At 46.3% G+C, this 21,085-nt stretch overlaps 1 protein-coding gene across 10 annotated transcripts in view; it reads left to right on the top strand.

Annotated features, from left to right (window-relative positions):
* The window catches only part of eml1 (EMAP like 1), a 272,486-nt gene that overhangs the window by 195,328 nt on the left and 56,073 nt on the right, over positions 1–21,085 (top strand). For 4 of the 10 annotated variants that reach the window (XM_038777141.1, XM_038777122.1, XM_038777084.1 and 1 more), the window contains 5 exons: positions 9,740–9,790; positions 11,782–11,916; positions 12,658–12,686; positions 16,063–16,089; positions 18,426–18,555. In XM_038777141.1, the coding sequence (XP_038633069.1) occupies positions 9,740–9,790; positions 11,782–11,916; positions 12,658–12,686; positions 16,063–16,089; positions 18,426–18,555 (372 nt within the window). Of the gene's footprint in view, positions 1–9,739; positions 9,791–11,781; positions 11,917–12,657; positions 12,687–16,032; positions 16,090–18,425; positions 18,556–21,085 lie in introns of those variants that run through there. The other 6 variants (XM_038777093.1, XM_038777114.1, XM_038777104.1 and 3 more) reach the window with 6 other exon arrangements.

Here is a 21,085-nt window from a genome sequence, read left to right as displayed (position 1 = left end):
AGGGAGTTGGCCATCCCCGTCTGTGTCTGGGCGACGCCGGCCAGCAGCTGTGCAATGGCCTGCAGAGACAGGGCCACGGCGTTAAGCGTCGCTGCGATCTGCAGCTGGCTCTGGTTCATGGCTTCCTGTGAGAGGGCAGCCATGTCCTGGGCCACAGACGCCGCCTGCATGGAAAGCCCCAGGTCTCGCATACTGCTCCCCATGTCTGACATCGTCGCATCCATTGTCTCCATCGTGGACACCACCCATGCGCTTTCGGCCTGGGTGGCACGCCTGACCGGCACCACTCCCAGCTCCTGGACGCTGGTGGACTCCTCCGTCTGTGTCTGCAGGTGCTGCAAGCCAGCCGTCACCCCCTTCAATTGTCCCTGGGTCCGTGACTGCATCGGGTCTATGGGTGGGTGTGGTAACTCCAGGAACCCAGGGTGGGTGTGTCCTGGGTGGGTGTGTCCTGGGTGGGTGTGTCCTGGGTGGGTGTGTCCTGGGTGTCAGTGTCCTGGATGGGTGTGTCCTGGGTGTCACTGTCCTGGGTGGGTGTCCTGGGTGTCAGTGTCCTGGGTGTCAGTGTCCTGGGTGGGTGTGTCCTGTGTGTGGGTCTCCTGGGTGGTTGTGTCCTGGGTGTCAGTGTCCTGGTTGGGTGTGTCCAGGGTGTCAGTGTCCTGGTTGGGTGTGTCCAGGGTGTCAGTGTCCTGGGTGGGTGTGTCCTGGGTGTCACTGTCCTGGTTGGGTGTGTCCAGGGTGTCAGTGTCCTGGGTGGGTGTGTCCTGGGTGTCACTGTCCTGGGTGGTTGTGTCCTGGGTGTCACTGTCCTGGGTGGGTGTGTCCTGTGTGTGGGTGTCCTGGGTGTCAGTGTCCTGGGTGTCAGTGTCCTGGGTGGGTGTGTCCTGGGTGGGTGTGTCCTGTGTGTGGGTGTACTGGGTGGGTGTGTCCTGGGTGTCACTGTCCTGGGTGGGTGTGTCCTGGGTGGGTGTGTCCTGTGTGTGGGTGTACTGGGTGGGTGTGTCCTGGGTGTCACTGTCCTGGGTGGGTGTGTCCTGGGTGGGTGTGTCCTGGGTGGGTGTGTCCTGGGTGTCACTGTCCTGGTTGGGTGTGTCCTGGGTGTCAGTGTCCTGGGTGGGTGTGTCCTGGGTGTCACTGTCCTGGGTGGTTGTGTCCTGGGTGTCACTGTCCTGGGTGGGTGTGTCCTGTGTGTGGGTGTCCTGGGTGGGTGTGTCCTGGGTGTCAGTGTCCTGGGTGGGTGTGTCCTGGGTGTCACTGTCCTGGGTGGTTGTGTCCTGGGTGTCACTGTCCTGGGTGGGTGTGTCCTGTGTGTGGGTGTCCTGGGTGGGTGTGTCCTGGGTGTCAGTGTCCTGGTTGGGTGTGTCCTGGGTGTCACTGTCCTGGGTGGTTGTGTCCTGTGTGTGGGTCTCCTGGGTGGTTGTGTTCTGGGTGTCACTGTCCTGGGTGGGTGTGTCCTGGGTGTCAGTGTCCTGGGTGTCAGTGTCCTGGGTGGGTGTGTCCTGGGTGTCAGTGTCCTGGGTGGGTGTGTCGTGTGTGTCAGTGTCCTGGGTTGACTGGGGCGGGGGCTTGTTGGTGTGGCTGCCCTCCCCGTCGCTGGATGTGGCCCTACGGCGTCGCCGCACTGGCACTAGCTGGGGGCGGCATACGCATGATGATTCGGGTCTATCCCTGGCTCGTGGGCGCCCCGGCACTGGGTGGGGGCGTCGTATGCCTGAATGCCCAGGTCGGTCCCTGTCCTGTGGGCGCCCTGGCACAGGGTGGGGGGGTGTCGTATGCCTGAAGGCCCCGGTCGTTCCATGTCTTGTGGACGCCAATTTCAGAGAATCCCGCCCTTAGTCTCCAAATGCCTTTGTAGTTTTGAGGGTTTTAAACTTTTAATTGTCAGTACTTCCCTGCATATAATACACAAGGGATTTGCACCCTGATTTGCATTTGCACAATTAATAAAGCCATACCTCAAGAAATCATCTTTATATTGCTTTGTTCCTGCTTTCAGCTTCTTCTTAATGGATTGTTCACCAGAGGCCCTGACTCTCACCAGCACTGCTTTGTCCTGCCGTGGACTCGCCTGAGTCGCTCTGTCCAGCAGATTCAGTTGTAAGATCCTGGCCTGTTTGTGTCTCTGGCCTTCTCTTCCTTATTATGAAATCATCCACCTTCAGCTCTTCACAGTCCTGTGGCCTTGCTTCCAGGCAGCTATAAAATGGAGGAATCTCTCCTCCATTGTTTTGTGCCTAAAGCACGGACCTACAGGACGCATGATGTCAGTGAGAGCGTCGGATGCGTGTCAGCCTCTCTGTCACTGTTTAGGGGGCTGTTTAGCTCACAGGGCTAAATCGCTGGCTTTGAAAGCAGACCAAGGCAAGCCAGCAGCACGGTTCGATTCCCGTACCGGCCTCCCCGAACAGGCGCCGGAATGTGGCGACTAGGGACTTTTCACAGTAACTTCATTTGAAGCCTACTCGTGACAATAAGCGATTTTCATTTCATTTTCATTTCACTGCTTTTGGCAGGAGGACTCCATTGCTTTTCAAAATAAAATCTGGGCTGGGATTCTCCCTTACCCGGCGGGGCGGGGGGTCCCGGCATGATGGAGTGGCGTGAAACACTCCGGCGTCGGTCCGCCCCAAAGGTGCGGAAGTCTCCGCACCTTTAGGGGCCAAGCCCTCACCTTGAGGGGCTAGGCCCGCACTGGAGTGGTTGGCGCTCCGCTGGCTGGCGTGGAAGGCCTTTGGCGCCATGCCAGCTGGGGCCGAAGGGACACCGCCGGCAGGCGTAAGTCCGTGCATGCACCGGAGCATCAGCGGCTGCTGACGTCATTCCCGCGCATGCGCAGGGGAGGGGGTCTCTTCCGCTTCCGCCATTGTGAAGACCATGGCAAAGGCGGAAGGAAAAGAGTGCCCCCACGGCACAGGCCCGCCCGCCGATTGGTGGGCCCCGATTGCGGGCCAGGCCACTGTGGGGGGCACCGCCCAGGACCAGATCGCCCGCGCCCCCCCCCCCCCCCCCCCCCCCGCCACCAGGACCCCGGAGCCCGCCCACGCCGCCTGCTCCCGCCGGTCAGGTAGGTGGATTAATTCCCGCCGGTGGGAGAGGCTTGACAGCGGCGGGACTTCGGCCCATTGCGGGCCGGAGAATCACCGGGGGGGGGGGGGGGGGGGAGCCCGCTGACCGATGCGGTGTGATTCCCGTCCCTGCCGAATCTCTGGTGGCGGAGAATTCGGGACACGGGGGTGGGGGGGGGGGGGGGGGGGTCGGATAATCCCGCCCCTTGTCACTGACAGCGCACAGACGTCAGGAGGAGGCGGTCTGCCCCGCTGGGCTTTGGGCCTGCGCACTGCCGGATTGACCTGAGGAGACACGCATGCGCGGAACGGCCGGCATTTTTTAAAGATGGTCACATTTGGTATTTTTAAAAGCCAATCGCTCCGCGACCTCCCGACACCCGACTGTGACCCACCTACAGGTTGCAATCCGGAGTTTGAAAAACACTGCCCGAACACACCCCTAACGCCTCCACAGTGATCGTACTCCCACCCACCTCTCAGGGCCCCAGCCATTGCAATGCTGACCCTCCCCCTTCCCCGTACTCCACCCAGTAGCTATTCTGCTCTTCACATCCCCACTCCCACACATGTCCCACTTATGGCAGATACACTATCATCTAACTTGGCATGACTGCCACCTACACCCTCCGCATCTTTCTCACTGCACAACCGGTGTGGGCTGGCCCAGCTGGCCAGAATGATGCCAGAACTTAACCCCATTCGAGGATCGAGCTCTTGAACTTACCGGTGCAGAGCAGGACCGCACCTGTGCACAGGGTGAGGTGGGGGCTAAAGACACAAGTGAGAACCCTCAACGCAGGGCGGCATGGTGGCACAGTGGTTAGCACTGCTGCCTCACGGCACCGAGGACCCGGGTTCAATCCCGGCCCTGGGTCACTGACCGTGTGGAGTTTGCACAATCTCCCCGTGTCTGCGTGGGTCTCACTCCCGCAACCCAAAAAAATATGCCGAGTAGGTGGATTGGCCATGCTAAATTGTCCCTTAATTGGCAATTCATTGTATATCAGTGGCGAGATGATGGTGTCGTGGAAATGTCATGGAACTAGTAGAGGTCCAGTCTCGTGCTCTGGAGACGCAGGTTCAAATCCCACCACGGCAGTTGGTGGAATGTAAATTCAGTTAATAAAGTCTGAAATATAGAAGCTATCTTCAGTAAAAGTGACTCAAAACTATCATCGATTGCCATAAACAACCATTTGGTTCTTAGGGAAGGAGATCCGTCAACCTTGCCTGTTATGACCTTATATGTCACTCCATTGAGGCTGACCCTTAATTGCTCCCTGAAATGATCCAGTCAAGTTACACTTTTGGGGCAAATAAGGATGGGCAACAAATGCCGACCTTGCCAATGATACCCACGCCCCATTAAACAATACATTTTAAAATACATTTTATTTACTTAATTGAACTTTCAAACAATGATTAACTGCTCAATATGCTAAGAGAGGATTGTGTTATTAAAGGTTCCATTGTGACTGTGAGATTATACAGCTCTATTAATGCAACCAATGATGCAATCTTTTCCATCACGTTTATTTCTCTGTTCATGGAAGCATCTCATAAATATAAAGCACATGTGGGCTTCACAGTGCTTTTCACTGGCGAGATAGAATAGTTATAGATTAAATTATTTGTTTTATGACTCAAAATCTTCATAAATTAGAATGAAGGGATTCATATTTTAACCTTTTTTATTTCAGCTGTTAATAATGACTAAATTTTTGGCATCTTTCCCAGGAAGACTCTTCATTCAATTTACACGGATAAATTTATTCTCAACTGATTTGGACAGTAGGGTGGTATTTTAATGACTTTATGATTATGTATGCAGAATGGCTTTGCTTGAATAATTGAGTTACTATGAGAAAGGCTACACGGACCGGAATATGTCAAAATGACCCTGCACATACACACACACGTAACAGCAAACGTAGCAAGGACATACTATTATTAGCGGCAATATAAGTAATTTTAAAACTCCTTTAAACATGACACAAATGTCCTTTATAATACCGGCGGAATAAGCTGATCAATGGATAAAACCTATTTCATTAACGATATGTGGAACAGGATTAAACGCAAAATGTTGTCTCAGATTGTCAAATTAATATTGTATTGATTAGCTAGAGTGACACAAAGCTAGAATTCTGTAAAGATTGCTTTCATTTTGACCTCCTTAGTGACTAATGTGTTCCAAATTGCTAGTCACGATAATGTTTCTTGCCATATAAATTAGGAAGTCATCATTAAGGGAAATCTTCATTCAACTAATTAGATGAAAATGTTAAATAAAGACACTATTGAGCGTCATTGATGAGCATGCTTTCAAACAGACATTCCACTATATCTGGCGTTTACATTTACAATGAGAACTCTTTGTTAATAAAAGATGTTTGCAAGAAATAAGGGTTAATCTCCCACATAAATGGATCGAGGATTACTTTTGCTTTTTTCACTTTTGCTCCAATTTTGCTTTGTTGCACTGTGAAAGTTGCAAGGGTATGGCACTCTTGTGGCACAATATGGGGGCTGGTTTAGCACAGTGAGCTAAATAGCTGGCTTGTAATGCAGAACAATGCCAGCAGCGCGGGTTCAATTTCTGTACCGGCCTCCCCAAACAGGCGGCGGAATGTGGCGACTAGGGGCTTTTCACAGTAACTTAATTGAAGCCTACTTGTGCCAATAAGCAATAATTTATTATTTATTATGATGGCCTTGTATTTCATTTCGCACCACACACACACACACACACACACACACACACACACACTTGTCAAGGATGGCATGGTGGCACAGTGGTTAGCGCTGGTGCCTCACAGTGCTGAGGACCTGGGGTCGATCCTGGCCCCAGATCACTGTCCGTGTGGAGTTTGCACATTCGCCTCGTGTTTGCGTGGGTCTCACCCCCATAACCTAAAGATGTGCAGGGTAGGTGGATTGGCCACGTGAAATTACCCCTTAATTGGAAGCATTTTTTAAAACACACACTTGACGAACTAATCGCTGGTCCTTGAGCAACATTGACTGCTGGGTTTTTTGTTCCCTCCGCGTTATTATCCCATTTTTTACTTATAAATGTGGCTTGCGCTTGTCCACATTATTTGTTCAAACCTTCAGATTTAACAGCTTTCATGAGCTTTGGTGGCACTTCGTGCCAGTAGTAGCGCTGAATGTAATGGTGTATCCTTGTGATGCATGAGTCTAAGTGGGTGGGATTTACTGGCCTTGACGCGCCCGACTTGGTGGCACGATGAGGCTATTGAATCTCGTGAGAGGCATCTCATGAGATTCGCGAGGCTTGTGCCGTCTCATCAGTTTTTTTTAATTGAAAGTACCCAATTCTTTTTTTTCCAATTAAGGGGCAATTTAGCGTGGCCAATCCACCTACCCTGCACATCTTTGGGTTGTGGGGGTGAAACCCACGCAAACACGGTGAGAATGTGCAAACTCCACACGGACAGTGACCCAGGGCCGGGATCAAGCCTGGGTCCTCGGCTGTCTGAGGCAGCAGTTATAGCCACTACGGCATCGTGCTGCCTCATCTTGTGGGATTCAACCGAACCTCCCAAGATGTCGCGATCTGGGCCTCGCCCGTACTGTGCGTGATCCAGATCTTAATGGCTCATTTAAATATATCTGTGTCCTATTCTCCCAGGGCCCAGGAACTAATGGCCTCCCCAGCGAGGCCTCAATCGGGCTCCGCTTAGTACTGGTCCACACAAACGTGGACCAGTCATAATGACACGTGGGAGTGTCTCCCAGCCCATTGTAGATCCCGCGGGCGGTGGGTCTCTGGGCAGGGTGGTATCCTGGCTCGCCCACTGGCACCTGGGCACCTTGGCACTGTCAGCCTGGCACCTTGGCACTGCCATGCTTCGCAGTGCCAAAGTGCCCAAGTGCCAGGTTGCCCTGCCAGGGGTGCCTTGCCCTTAAGAGGTGGGATGAGGGGGACTCAAGGACCCACAAAGAGGTAGGTCGGTTGCAGTGGTGGGGTCCAGAAACCACGGTAGGGATGCTGTGGGGGGTCAAATATCAGAGCCTCCTTTAAAAATGGCACCCCGATTCACAACTCCTTTTGTAGGTTCGGGGTATTCTCTGCCGAGGCCAAAGAAACCAGAAAGTGCCGTTGAATAGGAAGATGTTTCTCACTGCTGCAGCTGCCAAAAAATACCCCGCTCAACCCGCCCAAAAGCGGACTCTGATTTCCTCTGGTAAATCGCATCCATTGTTAATGTTACTTGCTTTCTGCTAAGGCAGGCTCAGAGGGTAAAGGAACTTCACTTCAGTGGCAAAAGAGGCTCAAGCATTTTGAGAAAAGTAATACTTTAATATCATTGTTGTCCATCACTGTGTGCGTGTGTTAGCTGGTGACAAGACACAGAACTATGATATTACCTTCACTGTAATTCACGATTGTACAAAATATAATACTGGTTGAATTGCTATGGGATTTAGAATCAGATTAGGCAGTTGATTCCCAGGTACAGCAGGTAATGCTTAATGTTGAATCACCGATTAGGCCTCAGCTGGAGTATTCTATCCAATTCTGGGCACCACATCTTCGAAAGGACGGAAAAGCTTTGTTGTTGGTGCACAGGAATTACATTTAGTGATATCATTTTGGTAAAATGATATCAGACTGAGGAAATTTCATTCTGTGGGATGATTGGAAAAGCTGTGATCATTAGGGCAGAGAAGAGCTTGAGAGAGGAAAAAATGGAATGGTTTTGATAGAGTAAGTAGGCTAGAGTTCAGGGAATAATGATAATCGGAGGATACAAATTTAAGATGATTGGCAAAAGAGCCAGAGGAGAGATGAGGAGATTTTTTTTAAGCGCAGCAATGTGTTACGATCTGGAGTATACTGTCCGAGAGGTGAGAGAAAGCAAATTTCATGGTAACTCGCAAAAAGGAATTGGATATATATTTGAAAACGAAATGTTTGCAGGGCACTAGATGGGGGTGGGGGGGGGGGGGGGTGTGTGTGTTGCGGAGAGAAGCAACGGAGTGTATAGTTCTTCTAAAGCAGTATAACAGGCCAGATGGCATCCATCTAAGCTGTCTGATACTTTGGATGGAATTTTATTTGCTTAGTTTTTAAATGTAGGCCGGAGCCATTTCCAGGTCCCCACCCTGATGGTTTCTGATGCCCACCCACCTCTGTCATCTCCCTGGAGGTGGACAATTAGCAAACTGGGGCCAATGGGAGCACCTGAGTCTCCAGCAGTCCCACCAGGAGAGAGGTGGGTGCAGCTGCTGTGGGTGGGAGATCACAAGGACACGTCAGAAAGAAGGCGCCCCCTGAATACTTCAAAAAATCTTAAAATAAGAATGGCCACAGCTGCCAGGCCAACACCATGAAGGGGGAACCCCACCATAAGATGGCATACCACTCTGGCCTTCTGGCACTCATGGCCCCAGGGCAGGTAGGGGAAATTAAAGGAGCTATCTGCTGGACTTCGGCCTGACAGGGGATGGCCATTGTGATGATCCCAGCAGCGTGGACATTTTGCCACATGTCCACTAAGCTGAGGTAACTGGTTCCGATCCAACCCTGTCTCCAGCTAGGTTGCATGGGAGTGGGATTGCATCGGGTGCATGGCCTGACAGACACCATGGGCGGGATTCTTCCATTCGGCAGCAGAGTATCCACGCTGTCGGAAACGCCATCGTGTTTCACAACGACATGAACGGGCCGCTGGGAGTACCGCTTCTCACCCCTGTAGGGGGCCAGCATGGTGCCGTAGCGGTTCACGCCACTCCAGCCTCCCATGCCGGCGCGAACTATGCACCGCAGGATCCGCGCATGCGCAGTGACGGCCGGCACCAACCCACGCATGCGCAGTGGCGGCCGGCACCAACCCACGCATGTGCAGTGGCCTCCTTCAACGCGCCGGCCTCGACGCAACATGCGTGGGAGTTCAGGGGCCGGCGCGGAAGAAAATAGGCCCGGGGAGCGAGAGGCTGTCCCGCCGATCGGTGGGCCCCAATCGTGGGCCAGGTCCCATCAAAGGTCCCCCTTGGGGTTGGAGCCCCCCCCCCCCCCCCACCCACAGGCCGCCCCCCAACCCTGCACGCAGATTCCCGCCGGCTGCGACCAGATGTGGACGGCGCCGGTGGGACTCTGCCTTTTTAGAGCAGCCGCTCGGCCCATCCTGGCCGGAGAATCGGCGGACCGGCCGTGTACAGCGGCCCACGATCGACGTCGGGACGGCTTGGCCCGGTTGCGGGGATTCTCCGGCCCGGCCCCGGGCTGGGAGAATCCCACCCCATTCCCCTGATTTAAACTCCTGTGGAATCTTTACCAGGGGTCCTGGGTAAAACAAGTATAAAATGACTGTCTCTCCACAATCACTGTGCACAATACTGTTATCAATAGACATGCATGATAGCAGAGGTGATATATTTCTTAACAATACTGTATTTTACCCAGTTGGAGTTTTTAATAATCCAAATAGTGTGACAGTTCACTGAGAATGTTTAGATTTCACTTTCGCCAGGCTGGTGAATTCAATTGTCACTTTTTACTTTGCAACAATTTTTCTCTAAAATTTACTTTTGATTGTTTTCACCTACATTCTGTGTGTTTTCATCAGGTTTTCTTCCTTCTTGTCTTTTGCATGTCATTCATTTTTCTTCTCTTCCATATTGCATCTCACTTCTGGATGTAGCAGGCACGGGTGTCTGGCTAGCATGTCTAAACTGAATAAAACTGCTAAAAGGTGAGGGTAACCTTGAACTCAGTCAAAACAGAAAGTAGAATTGAACACTCCGCTGGTGCTAATACACTTATCTCATTTTCCACAATTCATAATACTCTCACTTGGACACAAAGATGGCACCCATAGCGTGCAGCTGGAATAACCAAAAGAAGTTGACTGGACTGATAAAGTGGTGTTAAATGGAGCTTTCCAGGGAATCATTGATATTTTCCATGTTATCCATGTCAGTTCCCCCCTCCCCTCAAAGGGAAAAGCAGTCTATGATCATCTGAGATTATTGTGACTTTACCTTAAGCCCCCGTCTTTGGCTGGGTGTCAGTTTCAGTCTGATTACGCCTTGTAAAGTTAACATTACAGCTTTAACAGGTTTGCATACATCCAAGCTGATGTTGTTGAGAGTTCTTGCAAACATTTCTTTCATCCTGTAAATCTGGACTGCAGTTAAAGCTGGTTAACCGGAAACAATAAGATAATTCTGTGACCCATGACACGACTCATGTATTTCCCACTCGCTTTATTTTTTTCTCAACTATTTTGCATTCAACAAAGAGTGATTTATGGGTGGTGGAAATTTCTACGTGAACAGAAATATCACCATAATGTGCTAAATTGTACAAGGCAAAGCGAGAATGAAGGATTCTCCCTCAGTTCACAGATGGTTCTGTGGTGTGTGCTGGAGGTACAGGGAGCAGAGAATAATGACATCTCCTTTGTCATTGCCTATTGTGAATAACAAGATAAAAATGGAAATTCCGACAGAAACCATTTATTTATTCAAGATCAAATAAACCAGATTCGAATCAATGTTCACATAAAGCTCAAAAAACCCACTTCAGCTACCAAGATACTTCCAGTGCTGCCACAGTAAAGGTGAAAATTGCAAGAAATTCATATATCTGCAGAGAAAATGAACAACCAAGATTCAAACAGTTGGATTAGATGCACACTTTATTCTGTGTTAATAGTGTAGCCAGCATAGATTTAATACTACAAACTTAATAAGGGATCCTATAACTGAAAAGTAGAATAGAATTTTTCCAAACAAATGTGACTTTGTATTGGGGAGGTTTGCTGACTCTTCAACTATAGCCTTGGTAAGTAGTAGATAAAATCTGGAAAATGAGCCAGGGTGTGGCAGAATCACACAGGACAAGTCTTAGAGCCATTATTGCACAGAAGGAGACCATTTGGATCATCGAGTCAGCACTGACTCACAATCAGTCCCATTTAGCCACTTCATTTCCGTAAACCCTGCAAGTTTATTTTCCTCAATGCTTATCCAATTTCCTTTTCAAACCATTAATCGTCTCCGTTCCACAACCCTCATAAGCAGTGAGTTCCAGGAAAAAGTTCTTTCTCGAATTCCCCCCTCCCACCCTGCCAACATCTCTTCCTCAAAACGTTAAACCTATGCCCTCTAATCCTTGCACCATCAACTGATCAGAACAGCTTTCCTCTGCCTTACATATCGAAATCCGTCATGATCTTGTACAGCTCTTGTTAAATCTCTCAATTTCCAGAGAGGTACAATGACGCAGTGGTTAGAACTGCTGCTTCTTGCCGCTGAGGACCTGGGTTCAATCCAGCCCTGGGTCACTCTCCTTGTGGAGCTTGCATATTCTCCCCCTGTCTGCGTGGGTCTCACCCCCACAAACCCAAAGATGTGGGTAGATTGGCCATGCTAAATTTGTCCTTACTTGGAAAAGAAAATTGGGACTCTAAATTTATATTTTTAAATAATCTATCAATTTCCTTTGCTTTGAGGAAAACAACACCGGCTTCCAGCCTTTTCTGGTTTATTTAAAATATATATTTTAAGTCTGCTTTTATGCAACAAATATTGAATATTTGATTTGCATTGAAGTAAAATCTGAAGAAGGCAGCCATGTAATTGTAAGCCATTGCATTTGAAAAGTAGATGGTTCTCAAAATCAATATTTCTGCAGCAAGGGCATTGCATTTGTGAATTAATGAGCCTTTCTTTAAACTAGTGCTGTGAAAAGAAGCAACTCTTCTGAGCGAGTGTCATCAGCTGCCCGTAGAGAGAGCTTTGGAGAGTCAAAGAACACCAGGACCCGCACTGGTTCAACTAGCAGTGGTTCCAGTGGGAAAAAGACCAGCGACAGGTAAATTAATGTGCTTACATACATTTTCTAAGTATTCTACACTCTCCGTAATGTTGAACAGAAGTTTAATGGTATTATCTCGGCCATGGAGAAAAGGGTTAGCATGCTATTTGTGCCTTCGAAAATTAACAGATAGCTTCAGCTTGGAGAACACCATTAACATCCCCTTCCTTCGACTTGAACTACATCTGTTGCCCTGAGAATATTTATTAGTCTTTTCAGCTGGCCAAATCAAAGTAACGGGCTGTGACCAATAGAGGGGCACATTTTGAAAAACTTCAAATACATTTTATTAAAATACCAGTTAAGAGTGTTGCATTTTTACCTCTAATAGGGAACAGTTTGAATTATTATGAAGTGATCTGAATTTGTAGGGGTGCTAAATAAAGGTGCCCTGGTTCAGTTTAGGTGTCAATGTCTTCTATGAAATCATCCTGAGGAGATCATCCTGCATAAATTGATATTGAAACAATCTGACGTGATGCTGATATTGAAGGCCAACTTCAATTGGTGTCTTTTGCACCTGTTAGGCCAATGAGGCCTAAGTAGCTGAATTGGCTGAGAGCTCCATGTGATGATCTGCAGATGGCATTGTGACGGCTGTTTTGGATAGTTCCAAATCAGCTCAATAATCTTTTTTTTTTAATTATCCTATTTTTTAGACAAGAAAACTAATTGTGTGCTATGTAAGCGGTATTGGTACTGATATGAAGATTCAGACTAATATTATTTCTTTCACAGTAAACCCAAGGATCCGCTCTTTAATGCAGGTGAGTAGCTACAACAATTATTCCTGTTCAATACTAGCTTTCTGAAGAGCTCAATTAGACCATCATGAAATTGTAGCATTCTTGCTTTCTGTGTTTTATGTTCTTTCCTCATTTGATGTTCCTGCTCTTTGAAATGAAAACTCTTGGCTTTGGTTTCCCCAAATTTTCAAATACATAATTTTGGAAAGCTAGGGTGAGGAATTCAACCAGAATCCCAGAGCAGTGTATCATCCATATCAGACATTCAATGCTGAGATAGACACCATATAGGAACCACTGACTGAAGCGGATATGTAGATTTTGTGTTGAATAATAAGTCATAATGTGATGCTCAGTGTATGCTTTTCCTTTGCTGAAAACAATTGTTAAAATTCTACCAAACAATGGACTAGCTTGGCCCCTTCCCATTCACCCACCTACCCTTTCAGGAGATATATCTTTGCATATTTTCTTCAACTAGGTTGGCTGCTGCCAACACAACAGCGATCAGGAAGTCCGGTTCTAAAGCATATGGATCATTCTGCCTTCTGTGCCTCTTCTCCCTTCCTTTATCCACAAAATGGAATTACTGACGTTCATGAGTGTTTCTCATGGTTCCACAGTAAAGGATAGTGCTGATTATATTTGTATCCCAATGGAATGACCCATTACTATCTCTCACTTATCTGGGTTGTTATTGAGGAGACAGTCATCTTTAAAATCAGATCATTGGCAGCTCAGATACGTTTACTGGTCACTGCATCAATCTTCAATGATGGCTATTCTTTCCATGTATAAAATGTAGCTAAGTGATATTGCTCTGGATGTGCAGTTCCAGATAGAAGTTCCCTAATGATGAAACAATTATATCTTTTGCAAAAAAAAAGCAAATGTGAAGTGCAAAAAACAATTTCACAAAATTAATGGTTGGGGTCTGGAATGCGCTGCCTGGCAGTGTGGTGGAGGCAAGTTCAATCAAGGCATTCAAGGGGGCATTCGATGATTATTTGAATAGAAATAATTTTCACGGTTATGGGAAAAGGCAGAGGAATGACACTAAGTCATAATACTCATTTGGAGAGCCAGTGCAGAGACGATGGACTGAATGGCCTCCTTCTCTGTGGTAGCAATTCTTTGATACAGTGATTATGTTACGTAACTAAAGGCCAAATTCCCTTTGCACCAATTCTTCATGTGCTATTGGGAGAAAGGCCAAATTGATGGAAATCTGAGAACTATGTGTATTGTTCCCATTTTGCTCATGTGTGGAGCCAAATCTGAGCTTCTTTTTACGTTGCTGACATCTTCTCTGGACTGCACTTGAAGAGGGTACAGCAATGTAAAGGGCCTTTGTACCCAAATTTACCTTAATAATGGGAAGTGCACTTCAGGGTCAAACAGCCGCCGTAAAACCTGGTGCGATTTATTATTGAGCTGCTGCTTAAATACTACCAATCATAGGGTATTGTCAAAATAGATCTTTAATTTTAACTTTATTCATATAAAATAGTATTGTTTCAGGATGTACTGCAAAATTGGCTGTAAAACAGTTCTTATGTGCCAAGGTCATGAAAGGCATTAAATAAATGTACGCTCTTCTTCAGAGTAGGAAACACTTGGCGATAATAAAAAGAGAAGCCACACAGATAAATAAACATCCTCCTATTCCTGCACCCTAATTCTTCATATGGGCACTTTTTTTCCCAGTCCCCTTTCTGGCTACTTGGCACTAAGGTGCAGTTTACTAACTCCCTACAGGGTAGATAGCAGCAACAAGGCTTGCACATCGAACATAGCTCTAGAAAATGTCCCAGGATGCTTCACAGGAAGCATTAGGCCAAATAAGCAAAATTATGATCAAAGAGGTAAGTTAACAGACATCCTTAAATAAAGTGAGGGAGGTGATGAGATGGAGGGGTTTATGGAGAGAATGCCAACATTTCAGGCTTGGACACCTGAAGGCTGCGACTCTTGGAATGAAGGAAGGGTGGGATGCACAAGAGGCCTGAGCAGGCGGTGAGTTTGGGGAGGGCAACAGCAGGACTGGGGGAGCTTACATTGATAAGGGGCGGCTATGAAGGGATTTAAATGCAATGGGAATTTCTAAGACTGTGGGCTGAATTTGATGGCTCTGTCATGGTGGGGGCTGGGCTGACAAATGCACCGAGTCATTCAAAAACCCATTGACTTCCGTGAGAGCAGAAAGTTCCACCCTGGAAGTAACCCTGCAAGCAGTTTGAAAACACTGAGACTGGGGGCTGACCAAAGGAGGCAGTGGGCAGTTAGAGCTCAGTGGAATCATCAGCGTACTTGGAATTGCTGAGCCCACATCTGCAGAGCATGTTACCATGGGGCAGCGGGTAGATGAAAATCTGAAAAACGGTCAAGGTTATGTCCTTGAGAAACTCCAGAGGTCGCAGTACAGGGGATGAGAAGCAAAGCTATTGCTGGTGATTCTCTATCAATGATTTGATAAGTAAGTATGGAACCAAGCCAGTGCTGTCTTACGAGAATTGAGCAGAGGTGTGCTGTGCAGGAAGATCGGTGAGAGAGGAGGATTGGGCAGTCAGGGTTGCTGCTTGTAAAAAAATGACCCATCACCATGACCGACTACCATGAGCCATCGCAGAATGATAAGAGAAACCGAGTGGGTAGGAGAAATTCCTGGGATGGTGGCAGGAGAGTGGGAAAACGAAGCGTTGAGATGGGGATTGCAGGAGGAAAATACTCGCAAAGATAGAAGTAAAAGGTTGATGGGAAGAGAACAAGAGATGGGCCAAGAAAAGGAAATGAGGGAGACTAAAGGGTTGGTGCCTAATTTGCACCCACAGTGATCACGACACATACTTAGTGGCCTTACAAATGTATCTCTCTGGCTTTGATGTTGCTTCAGAAGCTTTCTTGTCTGGTTCAGTTTTAAATTTGGAGTCTTTGAATGAATTTCAGTGGGTTTGAAATCTGCATGAATCCCATTTACTTTGGTTATTATCAATATTGACAATGTTCTAAGTTCCTAATGGAGTGAGGCACTCCAAATGTCTGATAAGAATATGCAGCTGATGAGCAGCTAGCCAAGTCAAAGCACATGTTTATTAATATAAAGTCGTGTCCGGTGCATTTTTAGGATGATCGAGTTGCAATGTAATTTTAGTATCTGAGGGACTGAGAGTCTTATTCCTTCCCAATATATCATGAATGGAATTTGCATGTAACGGATTTATAGAAGCGAATATGCTAAGATAGGTGAGGACCTCAAGCTTCTATGTTGCATGAGAGGTCATTTAGAAGCTATAAATGAATATGGCTGTGCAGTCCTTAGAACAGGTGTTAGGTGAACCTGACTTTCCTCATACACATCTTTATCTAGCACTTCTGTCTCTGTCTCTGTAATCACAAGGAAAGCGCCGTGTGATGCATTGCAAAGGTAGGTCTCATTTGTGCAAAATTCTAGCTCTCTGAACGTACCTGTTTCCTAGCTGTCAGGTCTCATTCACATGCACACACAGCCTCTTCTGCAAGCATGCTTACATTTTCTTGTAAATGCAAAGCTTTCTTATCTGGGTATCACTTTTCACTGCAACCAACCTTTCCAAATGCATTAAACAAACTCTCCTTGGAGCAGTAACCCATCCTGGACATAGTTTACCATCTGGTGGTGGGGGTTATGGGGTTGGGGAGGGGGGTGGAGAACCGTGAATTAATGAGGAGGTTTTCTGACTGACTCATAGATCCTTGCGTTGTCTTTGAATTTGGCTTGTTAAGTCATGTGACTGACGTGCAGAGAGCTATGCCACATGTCATGTAGTGCTGCTTGCTTTTCAAAGTTTGCATCAATTCACCACTGCCTGAAGAATAAATCACTTTTCAGGATGCAGTTTGTAATTTCTGCATGAGAGTTTGTCAAAATGTACTAATCTTTCAAAACAAAATTCTTGTAGTTAGTCCAAATTTAGTACGGAGACATAACTCTCAGTCAGGAGTGACCTTGCCAAAAAAAATCACATGAATGCTAGTAGACAAGCCACAGGATTGAACATAGTCTTTTTGTTAGTAGCAAATCCCATGTAATGAGCAATAGACAAGCCCAGATTGGGTGACCATGGGTTTTGTGGTGTCTGAATTAGAGCTTTCTGTGTTGCAGTAGACATAGAGAGTAATATTGAATTTGGGTAATAGTGGAAAGGTGATTGTGATTGAAATCAATACAAATTAAATCACCGATTTCACACTATCTCACAAAGTCAAAATCAACCTCAAGAACAATAGGTTTAGCACTTGAGCTGTCTGCTCAATTTCCTATCTTTACAGTACAAGTATCATTTCAATTTTCTCATGGATGAGAAATTCTTTAAAAAAGTTATACGATAGGGTGGCACGGTGGCACATTAGTTAGCAATGCTGCCTCACGGCACCGAGGACCTGGGTTCGATCCTGGCCCCGGGTCACTGTCCTTGTGGAGTTTGCACATTCTCCCTGTGTCTGCATGGGTCTCACCCCCACAACCCAAAGATGTGCAGGGTAGGTGGATTGGCCACGCTAAATTGCTCTTTAATTGGAAAATAAAAAGAATTGGGGACTCTAAATTTATTTTAGAAAAGTTATATTATAACCCCAAAGTCTTTGGTTTTGTAACAGTGAACTCTCACATTTCATTTAAAGTTTAGCAACTTCCTAGATAATAAAACTACCTGGGATAAGTTGCTAATGCTTGCATTGCCTGTTTAAAAAGGGACAAATAATTGAGGTGTACATATAAATTTTTATCCATTAAATTTTAATAATGATGCTGATGTTTTAGTAGCTGAGAAATTGTAAAACCGTATGTTGCAATAGTGAGAATTAAGATTGTTATTCTTCATTAATACTGTTAGACATTAAAATCTAACTGAAATCTTATTTATTGTCATTTGTAATCATTTTTACTTCTGTCCTCCCATTTGCTCTGATCCCATGACCATCCCCATGTAGTTTCAGTGCAGATAATACTGAGTCAGATTCCAAAACCGATTGGTCCTCCCGAGAGCAGTGCTGAATTCTTTAATCTGCTATTGAACCCAGAACTAACTGTTGAAGAATCTGGAACAACCTCAATTAAACCTGTTGGGAAGCTTGGAAGTCGCAAGTCACCCTCTCTGACCTTACCATTTCCTAAAAGCCCAAGTCAGATTCTCATCAGCCCTATTGCTTTGTCAAGGTCTCCAAGTTTGCTGAGTCCACTTAAATCCCCTAGCCAATACTTCCAGATCTGCTTTTAACTCCATTTCAGAATGAAGTATTTGTTGGGCTGTGAAGGAATACATCTGTCTTGTTTTATTTTGTCCTATTATGTGTCTGTCATTTACATTTCTATGTCATATTTTGCTCTATCGTCCTCTCTTTTTTTTCCGCACACTGTTTCCTGCATTACGTTTGTTGTTTTGGATGCATAATATTGACTAAATAGCATGCGCCGCTGATGTTATTTTGGTCGGATGGAATGTGGTCACCAACTGTTGCACTTTGAATAATTTTGCTTCATTGTTTTAACATTAGCAGCATCCACTGCATGTAATGACATTGTGTGAAACCTTTTATGTAATAAAGACAGTTCCGATTTGAAATCAAATGTTGGTGTTGGCTGTCCTTCAATTCCTCTCCCTTTGTCTCTCTCTCTCTCTCTCTGAATATTGCTGCCAGTTTATCAGATCTTATTGCACCTTATATTGTTGTTATAACAGCGCTTTCAAGAAATGAGCATTATATTCTCTGTCCTTTTTATAGAGGAAGGATATATTAAAATGTTCCTGCGTGGTCGTCCAATCACCATGTATATGCCCCAGGTTATTAAGGAGACCTACAGTTTGGAAGATAAAGGTGAACTTCCAGCCAAAAAGCTAAAGCTAGACTGGGTGTATCCTTCAGCCTGCAGACTCCAACGTTGAATTATTTAACCGTAATGTACAGTTGTTAAATACTTTTTCATTTCAGCAAGCCACAGTGGTTAAAAATAGCAGATCTGGTTATTAAAAGTATTGAATAAAATGATGGCTGTGCGAGATTCTCACTCCCTGTGAAAATGTCCTGAGGGCTAGATTCTATTTTTGTGACTTTTGATGGATATTATTTTACATTTGTGCTTTTTAAATTCCAGATACCAGACCCAAATCCTGCATTAACTTGTTTGAAAAGTGCTGTCTGTTTTTGTTTTAATTCCTTTATGTCTCTTCTGTGGAAATGTTTTCATCAGAACACTCTTTGGAAAATTGCAGTACTTGTTAAAAATATATATATATATTCTTTCATGGGATGTGGACGTCACTGGCATGGCCAGCATCTGTTGCCCATCCCGAATTGCCCCTTGAACTGAGTGGCTTGCTCGGCCATTTCAGAGGAGGGCAGTTGAGAGTCACATTGCCATGGAGTCACATGTAGGCCAGACCAGGAAAGGACGACAGATTTCCTACCCTAAAGAGGGCACTTTAGTGAACTAGATTGGTTTTTAACGACAATTGAAAAGTCTTGCGGGGTCACCATTACTCAAGCCGGCTTTGTATTCCAGATTTTGTTATTTAATAATGATCTTTATTAACATCACAAGTAGTCATCAAATTTGAATTCCACCAGCTCCTATTGGTGGAATTTGAACCCTTGTCTTCAGGGCATTAATTTGGGCCTACTGGACTGAAAGCCCAGTGACATTCCCACTGTGCCGCCATCTTCCTCCATTGCCATGCATCAGCTGATGAAACTTGTAAGATTTGTTATTATTTTGAAGTTATTATTTAATCTGTAGGACTGATGTACCATCAATTGAACACGAGACGAGTTGCTGAACAAAAGTATGGCTTTAATCAGCTAGATGTTAGCCCTACAGTCGATTACAGTAAATGGATGACCGCCGGGAGTACTGGGTATTTATACCCTGCCCTGGAGGCGGGGTTAACTCAGCCTCTCGAGCAATCATGGAGCCGTCACATGACTGGTCTCAACCAATCGGTCGAGAGGCACATGACCGACCAGGACCAATGGTAAGCCGGTGTTCTGCACCAATGGCAGGCAGCTATGCTAATCATACCACCACAAGGACAATGCTACTTTTTAGATTTGATGTTTCCTAATAAGTAAAAGGATCATTTCCCCCAATCCGATTGCCTTCTTACCACATGTAACCCTGCTACACAGAATTTCTGTATTGTAGGAAATGTAAGTTTTCCAGCCTACTCCCACTCTCAATGAACTGGAAGGGCCATTTGAATTCCATAAAGCTGTGCTCTGGTGATAAATTACCATTTTGTGAGGTCCACAATAACAAAAGGAGCTATTGCAACATCAGAGCAGTGGTGGTGGTGTTGTGCTATTGTCACTGGACTAGTAATCCAAAGATCCAGGATAATGCTTGGGGGACCTGGGTTTAAATCCCACCACAGCAGAAATTCCAATTTCGGGCAGCATGGTGGCACAGTGGTTAGCATTGCTGCCTCAAGGCGCTGAGGTTCCCAGGTTCAATCCCGGCCCTGGGTCACTGTCCGTGTGGAGTTTGCACATTCGCCCCGTGTTTGCGTGGGTTTCGCCCCTACAACCCAAAGGTAGGTGGATTGGCCACGCTAAATTGCCCCATAATTGGAAAAAAATGAATTGGGGTATTCTAAATCTATTTTTTTTTTTAAATTCCAATTTCACAACAAAACATTAAAAAAATCTGGAATTAAAAGTCTCAAGATAACTATTGTTAATTTTTGTATAAAATCATTTGGTTCATGAATGTCCTTACCTGGTGTGGAACTCCAAACCCACAATTGATTGACTCTTAGATGCCCTCTGACACACGCAGTTCAATGGGAATTAGGGACGGGCAATAAGTGATGGCCCAGCCAGCGATGTCCACAGCCCCTGAACGAATAAAGGGGACTGTGTACAATGACTGCAGTCAGTTTTGTCTACTAGCATTGCTTCAAGGTCAGTAAACTAGGATAGAACATAGAACAGTACAGCACAGAACAGGCCCTTCGGCCCTCGATGTTGTGCCGAGCAATGATCACCCTACTCAAACCCACGTATCCACCCTATACCCGTAACCCAACAACCCCCCCCTTAACCTTACTTTTTTAAGGACACTAAGGGCAATTTATCCTGGCCAATCCACCTAACCCGCACATCTTTGGACTGTGGGAGGAAACCGGAGCACCCGGAGGAAACCCACGCACACACGGGGAGGACGTGGATCTGGGGCTTCAAACTTAAAGCCCAGATAGCTCAGTCAGGAGAGCATGAAACCCTTAATTGGGTGCTTAGTTATCATTTGAACATGGGGAGGCAATATAAAATAAAGGGTACAGCTCTAAAGGAGCGGAGGGGCAGAGAGACTTGGGTGTATATGTGTGTAAAGCATTGAAGGTGGCAGGACAAGTTCAGAGAGCAGTTCATAAAGCGTACAGCATCCT

Source organism: Scyliorhinus canicula, chromosome 2 (genome assembly GCF_902713615.1).
Source record: "Scyliorhinus canicula chromosome 2, sScyCan1.1, whole genome shotgun sequence".
NCBI lineage: Eukaryota > Metazoa > Chordata > Chondrichthyes > Carcharhiniformes > Scyliorhinidae > Scyliorhinus > Scyliorhinus canicula.
The sequence above is the reverse complement of the archived record's forward strand: the minus strand, read 5'-3'. Positions and strand labels throughout refer to the sequence as shown.